The sequence below is a fragment of the Coloeus monedula genome (genome assembly GCF_965178545.1).
Source record: "Coloeus monedula genome assembly, chromosome: 10".
Lineage (NCBI taxonomy): Eukaryota > Metazoa > Chordata > Aves > Passeriformes > Corvidae > Coloeus > Coloeus monedula.
In genome coordinates, this window is record NC_138790.1 from 11,021,365 (window position 1) to 11,035,425 (window position 14,061).

Below are 14,061 nucleotides of genomic sequence, written 5' to 3' on the forward strand. Positions count from 1 at the left end.
ACAATGAAGAGAGGTCCTAACATGGACACCACCGTGTAAGCACAGTGTGTGTTTTCCTAATATTCTTCCAGTGAGCTGCTATCCTGTGATAGGCACGAGTCCAGGGTGGGATTAGTTTCGGATATTTTGGACAAGCCCTTCCTCAAGCTCCGGGCGCTGCGAGGCGATTCTGCCGCCAGAGGGCGCGCAGGGGCGGGGCGGCTGTCACCGCGCCTCGAGAAAGCCACGGGAGCGGCTGGGAGAATCCAGAGCCAGGGAACGGCTGGGACAATCCAGAGCCAGGGAACGGCTGGGACACTGCAGAGCCAGGGAACGGCTGGGACACTGCAGAGCCAGGGAACGGCTGGGAGAATCCAGAGCCAGGGAACGGCTGGGACAATCCAGAGCCGGGGAACGGCTGGGACAATCCAGAGCCAGGGAACGGCTGGGACACTGCAGAGCCAGGGAACGGCTGGGACACTGCAGAGCCAGGGAACGGCTGGGACACTGCAGAGCCAGGGAACGGCTGGGACAATCCAGAGCCAGGGAACGGCTGGGACACTGCAGAGCCAGGGAACGGCTGGGACAATCCAGAGCCAGGGAACGGCTGGGAGAATCCAGAGCCAGGGAATGGCTGGGACACTGCAGAGCCAGGGAACGGCTGGGATAACCCTGAGCCGCAGGAATGGCTGAGATAATCCAGAGCCACGGGAATGGCCGGGATAATCGGCTTTTTCTTCCTGTATTTTTTTAATAGAGCACTGTATTAGGAAATAAAAGTATGCAATACTAAAAACCAGTCTACACTGTTTTTAACTTCATGGTCTCCATTTTTCATGGGCAAAGCAGAATGGCAAGAGGCAGGGAGTAAGCAGAAATGTAAAGAAAACTTTTAAAATGTTCCTATATTTTCATTTCAGCACTTAAACAGCATTTTTCCCCAATGATCTCTGCTCTTCCTCTGCTACAACGTGCTAGGATGTTGTGTGTGCCTGCACAAGAACAACCAGGACCACACGTGCTCTGAGACAGCTTTGCTGTAGGCAGTGAGTGAAGCAGTTCAAAGTATCCAGCTACACCTGCAGTGTGTAACACAAGTTACACCAGGACTTGCGCTTTTCTATTTCTGTTATCACTTGCATTGGAGTCATTGAGTACAGCTGCACTTAGGCTCCTGCAACTGCACCTGTAGAAAAGTGGAACATTTGGGGGAAGAACCAATGTTTCTGTGTTGTACAATTTACAATGAGGAGATAATACCTGACACAGAATATCTTCCTAATTTTTTTTTTTTGTGATGGTTCTGTCATCTAACAAATTACATCATTTTTTCTTCCTCCTTATAGTATTTCCACCTGATTCTGTTTATGGAGTCATTCTGGAAGAGGGAAGCATCTCCTGAGAAACAGGCTTAATCCTTACAGTACATCTGAAAGTTTTCTAAAATTGCATTTCTGTTCAAACCCCAAGGCTTATTTTTCTTACCTTGAAAACAGATTTGTATTTCTGATGCAATTTCTACATCCTGACAATTTTTTTGGCATCAGCTTACACAGCTTGGTTGATTTCAGAGCAGCTGTATGAATTACACACCAGGAAAGTATGTGGCATTACAGCTGCTTTTAGTGTGGCAGAAAGGCCATGGATATCATACCGAAAACCAGCTCTCAGATTTTTCACAGAACATGCGATATCTTGCACTGACAACACTGGGCAAAAATTCTGCTGATGTTCTGTGATTTTTAACTATCACTGCGTCTTTCAAAATGCATGGGCAGCTTGCACTGCAAGTGACCTTCATACAAGGCCTCTTTGCTGTCTAAACACATTTTGTGTAGTAGAATAATCAGCAGCAAGTAAGCCAAATGATGATTTTAAGCCTCTACTTTCTCTTACAAGTAGCTATGCGACAGTAATGTGCTCTGTGAAGCTCTTGTGGAGAGCATGTGTGACACAACCACACCTGAAATGGAAGAGCCCCCACAGGAAGTGGGCTGGGAACCTTCACACATACAAATGCCAACTACAGCTGCAGCCCCAAAGGAGGCAGAAGCAATGTGCTCAGAACAAAAACCTAACTGACTAAAGGTGCATTTTCCATTGAAGCAATTGTTGCAAGGCCTGGCTGTTTATTGGGTCAGACACAAGGACTTGTCTTCTTTACTAGGAAAACAGATTTTTTTAAGGATTGAAAGAGAAAAAACAAAATATGCCCTACTAGGAGCAATATGTAACTATTCCAATGTTTAATACTTTGGGTATCCTGAAATTGTGTTCTAATCAGCATCATAGCAGTTACTGCAATAGAACAGGTTGTGGCAACTTCATAGTTCTTCTTTCTGACTTTTCTGTTTTGTATTTAGGCTGTACATCCTCCGTGGCTTATAGCAGGTGCTGTGGCATTGTCATTTATAGAGGCTGATTAATACATCATTTACAATTGACTAGATTTAGGACCTAAGTATTAAAAACAGCGATTTCAGTATTTGTATATAATAGTTTAATATTTGAAGAGTGTAAGGAGTTTACAAATTTTTAACATGCCAAGTACTAAACTTGAATTTTATAAATTGATGAAAAACTACTAATACAGGGTTGTTGTATAATTCTGTTTCTTTATAAACCAGTACTTTAATACTTAAATATTTGCTGATTCAGATTAAGAATTTTTTGTTCTACAACTATATACCAATATGCTGGAAACATTTGGTGATTTTTGATCTTTAGGTGTAAGAGACACTTCCATATATATTCTTTCCTCTTTGTGATTATTTCATTTTAGGATAATGACAAATACAAATTTCATTATGTGTCTAAAATACTGTATTAACTTAATAAATGCATAGAAAGTGCATTTTTGGGGAATGTAGGTTTATTCCCAACATATGGCCCCGTAAGGACCTCCATAGAAAGATATATTGCAGATATCACAAGTGAACAACATATTATTTATTACTGCAATATGCAAATAAAGTTGCTTTTGACAAAAGACAAAGTGAAGATCTATGTATAAAGGGTACATATCTTCGAAAAAAAAAGGAAAATGAAGGAAATCATCACTTCAACATATATTTCACCGATAAAAGATAGTTCCGTTCAAATGAGCTATCAGCAGCTTTCCCACCAAGAAGACATTTAACCTGTAACAAAGAACTGATGTGAAAACTTACGTGCACATTTTCTCCAATAACAAAAGTTGATTTTAAGTTCCTGACTGTGTGTTCACACTGTTGCAGTTCAGTGCCACCTCAGTAGTCTTATGTGAATTTTAAAGTCCATACATAACTACCCTATATGATTGCACTGATGTAAATCTTAAAGTAGTTCAGGGTTTCTTAAGGTTTTCTTTTTTAACTTGGCTCACTTCAGTGATCTACTTTAAAGTATGTCCTTGCCAACAGTTGTAGAAGTGCAACACTAAGAAGCTGGTGAATTGGAATATAGAACAATACACATTCAGAACTTTTTGTTAACCAACCTTGCAGCTATAAAGAAGATCAGGATATTGATACCATTGCATACTGAACAGTTTCCCAATAGTTCTTCAATATAATTGAATAGTTTCAATTGCTTTTTAAGGAATTCCAGCAGCACGTAGCAATATTAAACTAAGAACCTGATTTGTCATGCAATGAACTTTCAAAAAGCTAAGAGGATGAAAACTTACAGTGGTTCTTACTTGACAGGAAAATTAACATCAGACTCACCTCTCAAAGCTGAAAAAATTATGCCCTGTACCACCATACAACACCTTCTGCATTGGTTACCAGGGGCTTAATGTTAAAAAAATTTATTTCAATATTTTAAATGCTCTTTAGCTATTCCATGTTCTCCAGTATCTAATTTTCTAGTGAATAAACTTCTCAAACATGATGAATCTTAGTCAGTTCATGGTGTACATTATAAGCAGCAACATGACTGCTCATATGTAACAGGGCTTGTGAACAATTAAATTGAATTATAACAAAATTTAGTGTGCTGTAATAGAGTTCATTCCCATGGAAGGAGTCACTGGCAATGTTATTAAATTCTACAATAACTCTAATTAGGTAAAGGGGCCAGAGACCTCAAACTGTTTCTGGAAACATTTTCCAGTCACAATGATATTTTCCATATATTTCCTGTTTCTGCATTTATGAGTTTTTTACTCCAGGTGCATTAAGTGTCATAGCATTTATAATGCAGCCTATGTATTGAGGATGGCTACTTTAGATGCAGCTGGTACCTTAAAAAAACCAAAAATTAAAAATCATTGAAGTAGAATCACAGAATATTCTGAGTTAGAAGGGACTTACTGAGTCCAACTGAATCATTTCAGAAATATATGAGAACTTCTCTTCAGATTTGCATCACAGAAATAGTAATTTTAGTATCTGAATTAATGGAATTATTATAGTAGCATTTCAACAGTAGTTGACTAGCCAGGCAAGAAATACAATCATTTTCTTATTCTCAGTAACTAATCTTTTATCAGATTGAATACATAGTAGGAAGGACTTTTATAAATCATTCATGTCCTGACCAAATTCTCTTGTAGGACTAGTGTAAATCAGAGTAACTGCACTGCAGTCAATGGATTTTCACCAATGGTTAATGGTGAAAAGTTAAAAGAGAAGCAAGGGTAAGGGGCCTTACCGTTGTTCTAATATTAAAATACTAGCAGTGTGCTTTTAATCGCTGTATTTGATAGTTCTAAAGTAAAATACCTTAACTAATTTTGAAAGCATATTTCCAATAATTTATTAGCATTATGGAGCACATTTGCTTTTCACTCAAGTGCAGCTAAATGTGGTTGGTTCTATCAACACAATAGAAACATGAAAATAAAAACGTTCTGTACAAGAATCTTCTGGAATTTGTTCTATACTTGTGCTTCTTCTGTAGATTTCTCTCTTGGTTGTTTCTTTTGAATACAAGGTTGTATAAGTAAAAATATTATTCCCACCATGTATAGCAATCCAGCTATGTAAAAAGAAAAGTCGTATTTTTGTGTGATGTCATATATCCAACCTGGAAAATAAGGGCAAAACATGTTTGTTACAAAGCTTGACAAAAAGGTACATTGCATGTGAAATTACAAAAAATACTTCACGTTCCTTTCATGACATCTCTGTCAAATCCACAGATGCTTTGTAGGAAAAAATATTTTTCAAGCAAGTTATTACAGATCTGATTTTAAAATCAACATTTTGTAATCCCAAACCAATTAGTTCTTCCCCCCTACCACTGCCTCTGTAAAATGCCCAATACTGGTTAGTTCAAATGCCGTGCCTTGTGCAAGCAAACACATTCCCTATAGCTTGTCTCCAAGATTCACATACCAATAGAAGACTGTTCAAGAGATACAATCTCAGTACTGCAATGACTCTCATTCCAACCTCAGTTCCTTTGCAAAAACACATTAAAATTACTTCAGGAAATTTTGAGAACCCAAACCAGCAAAATTCCCTCACACCACACTGGCTGCATTGTGATGTACCTACAAGACCAGAAACTCTCTTTACATCAGCTAGTTGCATCCAATTTGCTTCGTAAAAGACCAAATACAGAGACAGGTTAGGACAGACTGGGAGGTGCTGAGGGAACATGGCAGAATAAAACACTGCTGCTTTTCATGGGGCACTGAGCAAGCTTTCTTCTCACTCGTGTTGCTCACTCAGTGGGGGGGAGAGAAGGAGCTCTTGCTTTTCTGGGCTGCTCGTGTGCTGCTGGTTTCCCCTCAGCCTAGAGCTGCCCCTGGCTGACCATGCCCATGACTCCCAAGGTTTCTTATCACTTTCTTCTGTTCAGCACCTCTGTAAAAGAGAGCTGAAGTCCGGTGTAGCACTGACAATCAGTACCTCTATCTCGTCTGTGCTGCCCTGCCTCTTTCTATGAGGAAATTTATAATGAATGTCTGTTTAAACCTAAGTAACTCTAGGGATAACATACATACACTTCTCCCTTCTGCTGGGGATGGCAGTAAAGAGGTTATGAGCAGTGTGGTCCCCAAAGTAGGTATTTCTGGCTGAAGGGAGGCAAAGCAAAGTTAGTTAAATCAACACATCCACTGGCAGCTTAGAGTGGTGATACCCAAACACACACCACAGTCCTTGGGCTAATGCTGTGGTACAAACAGCTGCCTACCCTGAGAACTAATCACCGTTTCTTCATGTGTGTAAAGGAATGAGTATGTATAGTGTATATACTACACAAAACATGAAAAAATAGGTTATACCTTTCTCATTTAAAAAAAAAAAAAGAAGCATAAGATACTGTTTAAGGAAACATACCATTGTAAGGATAGATTGTAATAGATTTAGGGTTATGTCCAAGAACTGTAATTTTCAATGTGAGGACAGTGAGCTGGAACCCAGCAGATGTGACCTGTAAATCTGTACAGTGTAAAGCTGGATGTTACATCCATTCTGGAGCAGCTGTGATTTTGTTAACTACACATGCTCATAGCATAAGAAAGTTTAATAATATAAAGAGTCACACAGTCATTACACAAACATCTTTTGGTTAGCAATTTGAACTTTTTACCTGCAAAGGGTGGTCCAAACAAAGCAGATATTCCATTGGCACAAATGATGATGCCATAGGCATTTGCAAGGTGTTTAGTTCCAACTAAATCTTCAGTCACAACAGGCATTAGAGAAAAATAGCCACTAGAAAATCCTATTAGAGCACAAACCACAGCCAGGCCAACGTATGTTTGCATTAGTGGCAAAGTAAGAATGCAGGTGACCAGGGTAAAGTTAGCCATGAGGAAGACATTCCATGTGCTGATGCACGGGAGATCAGAGATGATTCCAAGGATAACTTTACCAAAAATATGAACAATGGCTATAATGGATGTCAAAGGAAATACGTTGTCCTGCCTAGATAAGTTGTACTGCTTGACTATTTCTGGAAGGTGAATAAAGGGAATGACAAAGCTGCTATAGGCAAACAAAGCCCAAATTATAAAGGCCACGAATACTCTATTGGTAAACAGGGATGCAGCTCCAAAGTAGCTGGAATACCAGAGTGCAAAGCCCTTCCTGACTGTAACTGTCAGCTGGCTCACGGTCTTAAGGATGCGCAGTCCATACATACTCCTTCCACTTCCAGATTTACCTCCAATTTCTATGTGCTGCACACTGCCAAGCACTTCTTCATTTGCTGCCTCTTCTTTTTTCTCTGGTTCTTCACTGAGAACTCCATTAGATTTTATAGTCTCTGTAGAATGGGACAGAGCTTTTGCCCGATTTTCTTCACTATCACTTCTCACCACGTATTTTTCACGGAGGTCTTTGGGAGACAGTGGTCTCATAAGTGCCCCACAGACACAAAGGTTCAGGGAGATGGCCCCCTGGATGAACATGGCATTCCTCCACCCAAATTCAGTGCAGAGGTACTTCAGTAAGGCAGTCATTAGGAAAGCTCCAAACCCTGTTCCTGTGGTACTGAGCCCTTGTGCAAGTGCTCTTCTCTTCTGAAAATACTGCCCTACCATGACCACTGCAGGCAGATAAACCATGCCACTTCCAATGCCTATGAAAAAAAGAATAAAATAAATCTGAACTTTTTGCCAACAATGTAAAAAGCAGTGAAAAACAAATCAGTTTTATTCCTAACTTTTGTGTAAACATAATAGTAAAATCAATAATAAATATTAAATTCTGATGTTAGCTTTCATTTCTGTCTTGTAGTGTTTTCCAAATTCTGCAGTACTCATTCCAGTGAGAATACAATACTGGTATTAATTGCTGGAAAAATTAACACATGGAATATAAAACCTTTATCTCAGGTCAGCATGACAATCCTGGAAAGTTACAAATGTCCCGCAACCAGTCAGTGAAAGTTACTATGGGGACAAATATAGACACAGCCTATTTTGAAATATCTGCATTTATAATACCCACATCTGATGGTATCAGTGACCCAAACTGCTTAGTGAGCACATCTTATTGCTTTCACCTAAGTTCCCCAGCAATGAAGATTCACACTGAGTTCCTGTCCTTGCTCAGTAGCTGTGGAGCCATAGTGACCATGACATGTATGAGGAGTCAGCACATGGGGCTAGCAGGTGGGACCTCAGGTAGCTTCCAGGTTGGTTCTCTTTGGGCACTCCAGGGAGGGCCACACAGTAGCTGCTCAGTCTTACAAGGCAGTTCTCTAATTCTGTAGAAAACCCCTCACCTATAGTTAAAAACCAGCGTATTCACGGCATATACTTTGAGCAGAAAGCCTTGAGTTGTGCAAAAACATCATTAGAGGTAACAGTTCACCATTTTTTCTCACAGCAAATTCTTCATAGAGGAATTTGGATTGGAACAGGTATATGTGGGAGATGCTTCCCAACTCACTGTGATTGTAACTCAGAAGCATTTTGTAGCCTAGAAGTTTTCCTAAAAAGGTGCTAATGTAGCTGCATGCAGCTATAGCATGATCTAGCCATAGCTAGGCCAGAGAAAGCCATGATTCCACAAAAGCCTGAAAAAAAAGCCCCTCAACATCACAGCTGTGACCCTGGCCAGAGCTGACCCGTTTTGCTTGTTAGAAGTATTTATTTCTTTCCTGGGCAAATACGCAATTCAGCTTTTATTTTGCGCCAGTGTCCCTCCCCAAACCCAACCACAGACTCAGGGAGGCCTCTCTGCCCCCCAGGCGACCTCCTGCTCCTGGGGCTGCTGCCAGCTGCAGTGAGGAACCAGCCCAGGCCCTGCTGAGGGGACCAGGCTGGGAGGAGCTGGGGAAGGGAGCCCTGAGGTGAGGGGCCCTTCAGGAATGTGCTGAGAGTGGCTGCAGATGGAGAGATGAGGTAGGGATCATAGGGGCGAACTGAAGGCAGCAGCCATGAGCAGGCCCACAAGCACAGTGCGGAGGCCCAGAAGTGACGGCAGCAAGAGGTGGCCACTGCAAGGGAACAGCAGCTTTACAGCCAGCAGCCATGAGAACATGGAGAGACTCCCCTGGGCGAGCCGGGACTGAGGGGATGGTGAACAAGGGGATGGGAGTGAGCAGGCAGGGACTGAGGGAGAGTGAGGAGATCATGAGGGAGGGGACAGTGAGCAGAGGCCTCATGGAACTGGAAAGAACCTCTCAGATATCTCTACACTGCTTTTCTGGCCAGGATTATTCCTACAACACCTCACTTCTCCACATCACATAAAAGTTTGCCTCTGATTTTTTTCTGAAAATATAGTTTTCACCCCTCTTTAAATTCTTCATATAATCTCTGCCATTTGCGATTTTTTGCGTGCTCTTTCTGAAAAGCAGTATGGGCTGCAAGAAGAATTCTGTAGATTTCTGCCTGCTTGATTATATTTAAAAAATATGGAAACAGAAATCCTGAAAAAGGCAGAATCCTCTCTGTGATCATTATTCTTAGTTCAGGAATTTACAACATGACTGAAGTCTATGGTATGGTGGTATAAAGGGTCATCAGAGTGATCTTTGCTAGTCTCAACATTTCTCCATCCAGAAAGCTAGATTAAAATTTATGTATAGAAATTCTGTAGATTTCTATGAAATTCTATGAAAGGACAGTTTAAGAGAATGCAGGGTACTGAAGCTATTACTAGTATTGCAAACAATCCCTTTTCTTCATGTTTCCCGCTGGCAAATATAACATAGATACTGCCTCATCTGCAAACATAACTGGCCATGTTATCCGTGGAGTGAGTAATATTTCAAAGCCCCTCGAACAGCTCAGTATTGCTCTGATAGTAATTAAAGAACAAATTTTGTATTTCTTACATGGATAATTTTCACCTTTTTGTGTCATATCTATGAACAGTATCTCTTTTCAAAAATGAACAGCAAATAAAATGGAGTAGTGCTTTAAGCACTTAATAATGGGTTCTACATAACTTACTTCAAGTAACTGAATTTTTTCACAAGAAACGTTGCTAGAAACTGAGCATTCAGGCACTAAGGATCTGTTGGCTCTGAAGGAAGATGTCTAAACATGTATGCCTCTTTGTATTTTGATTGGGCTCTTACACATGTCAAAAGGTTTTCTAGACATCTAATTTCAATTAAAATGACAAAAAATTACTTCAGACCTTTTGATTTTAAAAATTGTAGCAATACTTGTTGCTCTAAGTGGTTGTTGATACAATCTGAATAACTGTTATTGGAAATTATGTATGATATACAGCCCCATGGATTATGCTAAGTGAGGCTGGGATAGAGTTAATTTGCTTCCTAGCAGCTCATATGGTGCTGTGTTTTAGATTTGTGACCCAAACATTGCTGATAACACAGGCAGTTGGTTTAGTTGTTGCTGGACAGTGCTTACACAGCATCAAGGCCTTTTTTGTTTCTCACCCTCCATGAGTAGGGGAAGCACCAGAAGCTGGGAGGGGATGCAGTGGGACAGGTGACCCCAGCTGACTTAAGGGACAACCCATACCATGAGATGTTGTTCTCAGCAATAAAACTGGAGGAAGGGGGAAGGAAGGGAGGACACTTGGAGTTGTGGCAATGTCTTCCCAGGTAATAATTACACAGGACCAAGCCCTGCTTTACTGGAAACAGCTGAACACCTGCCGGCCCATGGGAAGTAGTGAATGAATTTATCTTTGTTTTGCTTGTGCATCCAGCTTTTGCTTTATCTACTAAACTATCTTATCTCATTTTTACCTTTCTGATTCTCTCCCCATCCCACTGTGGGAGAGTGAATGAACAGCTGTGTGCATCTTAGCTGCCTACCAGCTTCACCCTTTAAAATATGCTTTGAAGCAGTGCAGAGTTATCATAATCCAGTATTCTATTAATATGGAGCAACTTCGGAGAAAACATTTGTTATTCTGTCCTGTGACAAGGAGAGGAGTTAGCTAGATATAAAATTAATCTTTAAATTTTACTTGTTAGAGTTTGGGTTACACTAATTCTCCTAATTAAAAATGTCCTCTAATGTATTTACTTGGGAGAAACTGATAAAAGTTCCACCTTCACATGGCAGATTTAAATGACAACAGAAGTCACTAGGCCAATCCACTGAATAAATAAGTTTTCTAAAAAGATAACAGGCTGTAAAAAGTGTGAAAGCAGAGCTGGAATAACTTTACAGTCTACCTTCCCTTTTTACTCACTCAGGTAAGCTTCAAAGGAATCAAAAATAGTTGAAAGAACCTTCAAACATTAGAGCAGCTCTCACCAGCTGTCACTCCAAAGGTGAGGAAGAGGTAGTGCACATTTGAGGCATGGGCACTCAGTATCCAACCCAGGGCATTCAGTATCCCTCCAATTATAGCTGTCGTGCGGCATCCACACATGCTGATGAATAAACCAATAAAAGGACCTGTTAAAAAACATGAAAGAAATAATAAATTATTTATTTAATTCTTTATGCTCTAATAATTTTTCACCCTAATTTTCTTAATGTTTTAAATAAAATGTTAAACATCAGGCAACTCATGCAACTCAGTTTATTTTTCATATTACTTCTTAAAATCATGGAAAGAGAAATACAACCAACTAATTAAATTCTTAGCAAATACCTGTAAGACCTAAAATCAAAGTTACCCCATGAAGAAGGGACAGTTTAAACAGAGGAATAAGCTGAAACCCTTGTTGCCAATGCTGATGCTGCGTGAGTGCAAGACTTTTCACAAATAACCAGAAATTAAGCATTTTATTTTGTTTTCAGTGAAATATTTTAGGCAGATCTAAACACAACTTTTTCAATCTTCATTTACAGGGTCTTAGATGTGTATGTACATATATACACAAACATTTCCTTCAGATATTATTTTGGGTTGATCCAACTACAACAAAAAAAATACATTTTCATTTGGCTGCCAAACTGAAATATAAACCGTGCGAATTCAACATTTTGTCCTCACAGATAGAGCATGGAGAGGACACTAAGCTTCACAGATCATCTGTTTTCTTAATTCTAGTGAGACCTGGAAGTCACAGGCTTCCTTTTCTGCTCATGCAGTCAGTCTCCTGGACTGTCTTCCCTATCATCTTCCCTGTTATTCCCTTTCTCCATCTAGATTGTAAAATGTGTCCTGGTGACTTCAAAAAGTGAACTCGGCACAATTGTAAGAAAATACTTAAGGGATAAATGGCAAACACATTCTAAAAATCTATATAATTTGGAAATACGTGATGCTGGCACATACCTACAATGAGTGTGATGCCCATGCTGAGGGAGCTAACCCACGCTGTTAAGCCACGACTTTGATTAAACTCTTCAAGCCATTCCATGTTGAGTATTCCAAGGGCCATTTGGGAACCCATGATGAGTATGTGCACAAGGAAAGAGGAAAGTACAATCATCCAAGCCCATCCTCCATCAATGTTTGGATTGGGTTTAATTGGCTTACTTCCAACTTTTGAGTCATCTCCAAAATCATATCCAATATCTTCTCGACTAGCATACATTTTGTCCACAGTGTTCTGAAGTAAATGCAGAAAACAGCTAAAAAATTCATACAAAATGATCAGATTTTGTAGTTTGGTTATAGTGAATACCATCAATCACGATCATATTTAACCACTGTGGTTAGTGCAGTTGTAGTGAGTTCTGCGCTTTCATTGTTCAAGCGTAAAATGCTTAGAAAATTGTCCAGTTAATTTATTTCTTTGTGTACCTTATTATCATGGCTGTCTATGCAGGAGTATTCAGAGGCTGACAGTAGGCTGCATTATTTCCATTACTATATGTTTTACTTACTTTTAGGTGGCTGAGAGCACTCACTCCTCATGGGTTGACTGTGGTCACAAAAAAGACTGGTCTCTCTCTGTATATTACTCCTCTGTGTCACCTTCTGCTGTCCCAGTAAGATGATGTGCCTTTGTGTTCAAGTTCATAACGCTTGGAGTAAAAAAGTGAAATCCTGAAGCAGCCGGTAGATGAAGTTACCACATCTTTTCAGAGGAAACCAGTTTGGGAGTGTATTTCTTCCTTAGCAGTGGGAGAACAAGAATGAAGACAGCAAAAGATAAGGAATTAAGAGTCTTAATTTTCGAAATGCTTTGCTTACATAAATCACAACGAGGCAATTTTTACTACCTCTCTGGGAAGCTTTTTATTAGAGTCAACCTGACAACAGTTTGCTATTGTGCTTTCAGTTCCCATAGTATTAATCCTTATAATCCTACTCAACACAAAGAATTCTTCCAAATTAATGTCAGTGCATATCAGAATCAAACTGAGTGGCAGGCTTATGTGCATAGGTGTACATACTAGCTTAATTTGATTACTTCCGTTTATTCTGTTTTTACTCTAAGCGAAGACTGCAACACAAGGTGAAAATCATTTCAAAACCACTTCTAATTGATTAACAGTCAAGGTGCAGAATCCAGTCTTCCCTCCGTCTGATTTCTGCTGCAACAGATTCAAATTCTACCTAACTGTGGAGCAGCACATAGGTTTCCATGGAGACTAGAAATGCAATGATACAAATTACCAGAGGTGGTAATTTTTTGTCTTCTTTTCTTCTCCAGAGAAATAAAAAGAAACATCAGCTTCACGACAGTTGAAAGAGAGAAAAAAGCTATCAAAAACTGTTTTTAATAGTTCCTTATGTCTCCTGTGAGCCCTCAGAATGTGTGCCTCTGGGCTGGCTCCTCACTGCTGCAAACAGGCAGTGAATGGACTAACCCAGATTCTGTACCAACTGAAAATTTGTCTTTAAATACGTGAGTACACTTTGCTTCTCAAGTTACTACCTTTCCAAACTGTTTTACGTTTTTTCTTATTGCTAGATAAACACACAGAGAAGGCCCTGAGGTATTCCACAGTAATCCATTGCTGGAGTCAGAGCTGGCCAGTCCCAGACACCAGTGAACACCTGTTGATACGTGCAGCCTCTCCAGCCTGGCTGCTGCCTAAGTTCCCTTTGTAGTCAAGTGCCACCTGACCCTCCCTTGCAGTGCAGGTAATCATGGGTAACTTAGGGCATCTTGAGCACGTAGGTTCTTCCAAGGGCACACTGATCTGCCTCATAAGTGAGCTGCAGCTAAAATATGTTGCACTCCTGGTAGCAAATTGTTCATAAACAGATGTTCTTTAGTGACTAAGTTGTCACTAGCCCTAACTTGGCCATGGGAGGTATTGGTGACACAGTCAGGAGGAACAAGAACTGTGCACATTTA

At 40.1% G+C, this 14,061-nt stretch overlaps 1 protein-coding gene across 1 annotated transcript; it reads right to left on the bottom strand.

Moving 5' to 3' along the window:
• Positions 1-4,840: 4,840 nt before the first annotated feature.
• SLC16A14 (solute carrier family 16 member 14) lies at positions 4,841-12,345 on the bottom strand (the record flags this gene model as incomplete). Its single annotated transcript, XM_082287913.1, has 4 exons — positions 4,841-4,989; positions 6,505-7,497; positions 11,111-11,254; positions 12,084-12,345. 4 exons carry the CDS (start codon positions 12,343-12,345, stop codon positions 4,841-4,843), a joined length of 1,548 nt encoding a protein of 515 aa, XP_082144039.1.
• Between the last annotated feature and the right edge of the window lie 1,716 nt (positions 12,346-14,061).